Here is a 1553-nt window from a genome sequence, read left to right as displayed (position 1 = left end):
CTTTCGAGGGGCAGATCCGCCTTGGACCGGTGGGCAAAGGGTTGACAGTCGTGGTCAACTCACACTCACACACACACACGCACGCACACACACACGCACACACACGCAAACATGCACACGCACACACACGCATACACCTACCCACCCACCCATCCACCCACCCACACCCGACCACTTTCTAAGACACGACGCTCGACCTCCAAGACTTGAACGTGCAACCTTGGGACTACAAGGTCTCGAAGGCGATGGGCTAGAGGCAATTCCCATGGGGGCAGGTGCACTGAAGCCGGCAGTGCTCAATGTAGGCATCTCCAATAAGGGAAAGAGGTGGGGAGAGGGATCGGGCACGAACCACTCTCACACCGGCACCGTGGCGGGGGTTATGAGTGGTTTGGGCATTGGGTGAGCATAAAAGAAACGTTATCCTAAAAGGGACTGATACATGTGATGTAAAAGTGGTTGTAGGTTTGCTCACACCACTACTACTACTACTACTGCTACCACCATGGCTCTTAGTGTTTCCTCTTGCTCCTTCCTTATCTCGCCCTCTGCCCCCTCTCCTTGGTCTCGCTCGCCTTCCAAGGTACTTTCATTCCCTTCCTGCATTTTGGGTACTCTTCCTTTTGCTTTCTCTTTTCACAAAACCAGCCGCCCCCTCTTTCAGCTTTACGCTCTCTCTCACTGTCATTTCATCTGTTTCTTGTCGAATGGCTATCCTCCCTCAGGGCTTTCTTCCCCTTTGTCTCACCAGAAAAGGCAATTCAAGGCAACATTTTGCCTGCTTGTAGCATACGAACAGTAAAACGGGAATATTTCGATGCAGCCGATTTCGTTTGCTGAGGATAATAGAGGTTATATATACCTTTGCGTCTAGGGTATGCTTGTCAAAATAAATAGTTTGAAGCTCTGCAAATGGGCCTTCAAGAATTGAAGACTACCTGCATTCTGACGCTCATAAATCTGGTCCTTCGTTTATTCGTCTGTGTAGACTATAATCACCAACATAACTATCTGCGAGACACACTGCTCGGCCTCTAGAAATTGATCTTTCTTTTAATCTTAGATATTGTGTGTGCCTCGAAAGCGCGTCCATGGTACGACAGTAGCTCAACAATTGCTGTCCTTGATGGCTGTGTGGGCCAGCTATAGACCAAAATTACATCTAATTTTAGACAAAGCACTCTCCTCCTGAGAAAACCTGGCAGTGATCGCTTTTTAACAAATGCCTGGGTTGTATTGAATCCAGAGATAAATTTCAGGTCCTATTGTAGATTCCGGACGTGTAGAAATCGTATTCAAACCTGCTCTTTGCGTCAGGAGAGGACTTGTGGTCCGGTCGGTTCATTTCTGTCAAATGCATCTTCAGGTCTGATGATATTATGGACTGTTACCAGCAAGCAGTAAGCTCAATGAAATGTAAGGATGAGGTTGTTGCTTGAGCGCTAATGTCAATATTGAAGCCACTGAGAGATGACTGGCAAGCTGGCTAAAATATGACTATAGTCCATATGTACGATGTCTGGCTGGTGAATTCTCATGCTGACTTTAGGCAA

The 1553-nt window shown here is 47.4% G+C and overlaps 1 protein-coding gene across 1 annotated transcript in view; it reads left to right on the top strand.

Annotated features, from left to right (window-relative positions):
* Positions 1-449: 449 nt before the first annotated feature.
* Positions 450-1553, top strand: part of LOC147886480 (Ribosomal protein S10p/S20e family protein) — an 11911-nt gene continuing 10807 nt past the window's right edge. The window contains exon 1 of the mRNA XM_087395538.1: positions 450-583. Within this exon, the coding sequence (XP_087251664.1) occupies positions 506-583 (78 nt within the window). The 5' untranslated portion in view covers positions 450-505. The remainder of the gene's footprint in view (positions 584-1553) is intronic.

Source organism: Dipteris shenzhenensis, chromosome 24 (assembly GCF_047967505.1).
Source record: "Dipteris shenzhenensis isolate YYH24624 ecotype China chromosome 24, Dip_SZ_1.0, whole genome shotgun sequence".
Taxonomy (NCBI): domain Eukaryota; kingdom Viridiplantae; phylum Streptophyta; class Polypodiopsida; order Gleicheniales; family Dipteridaceae; genus Dipteris; species Dipteris shenzhenensis.
This window is presented reverse-complemented; position numbering and strand designations above follow the sequence as displayed.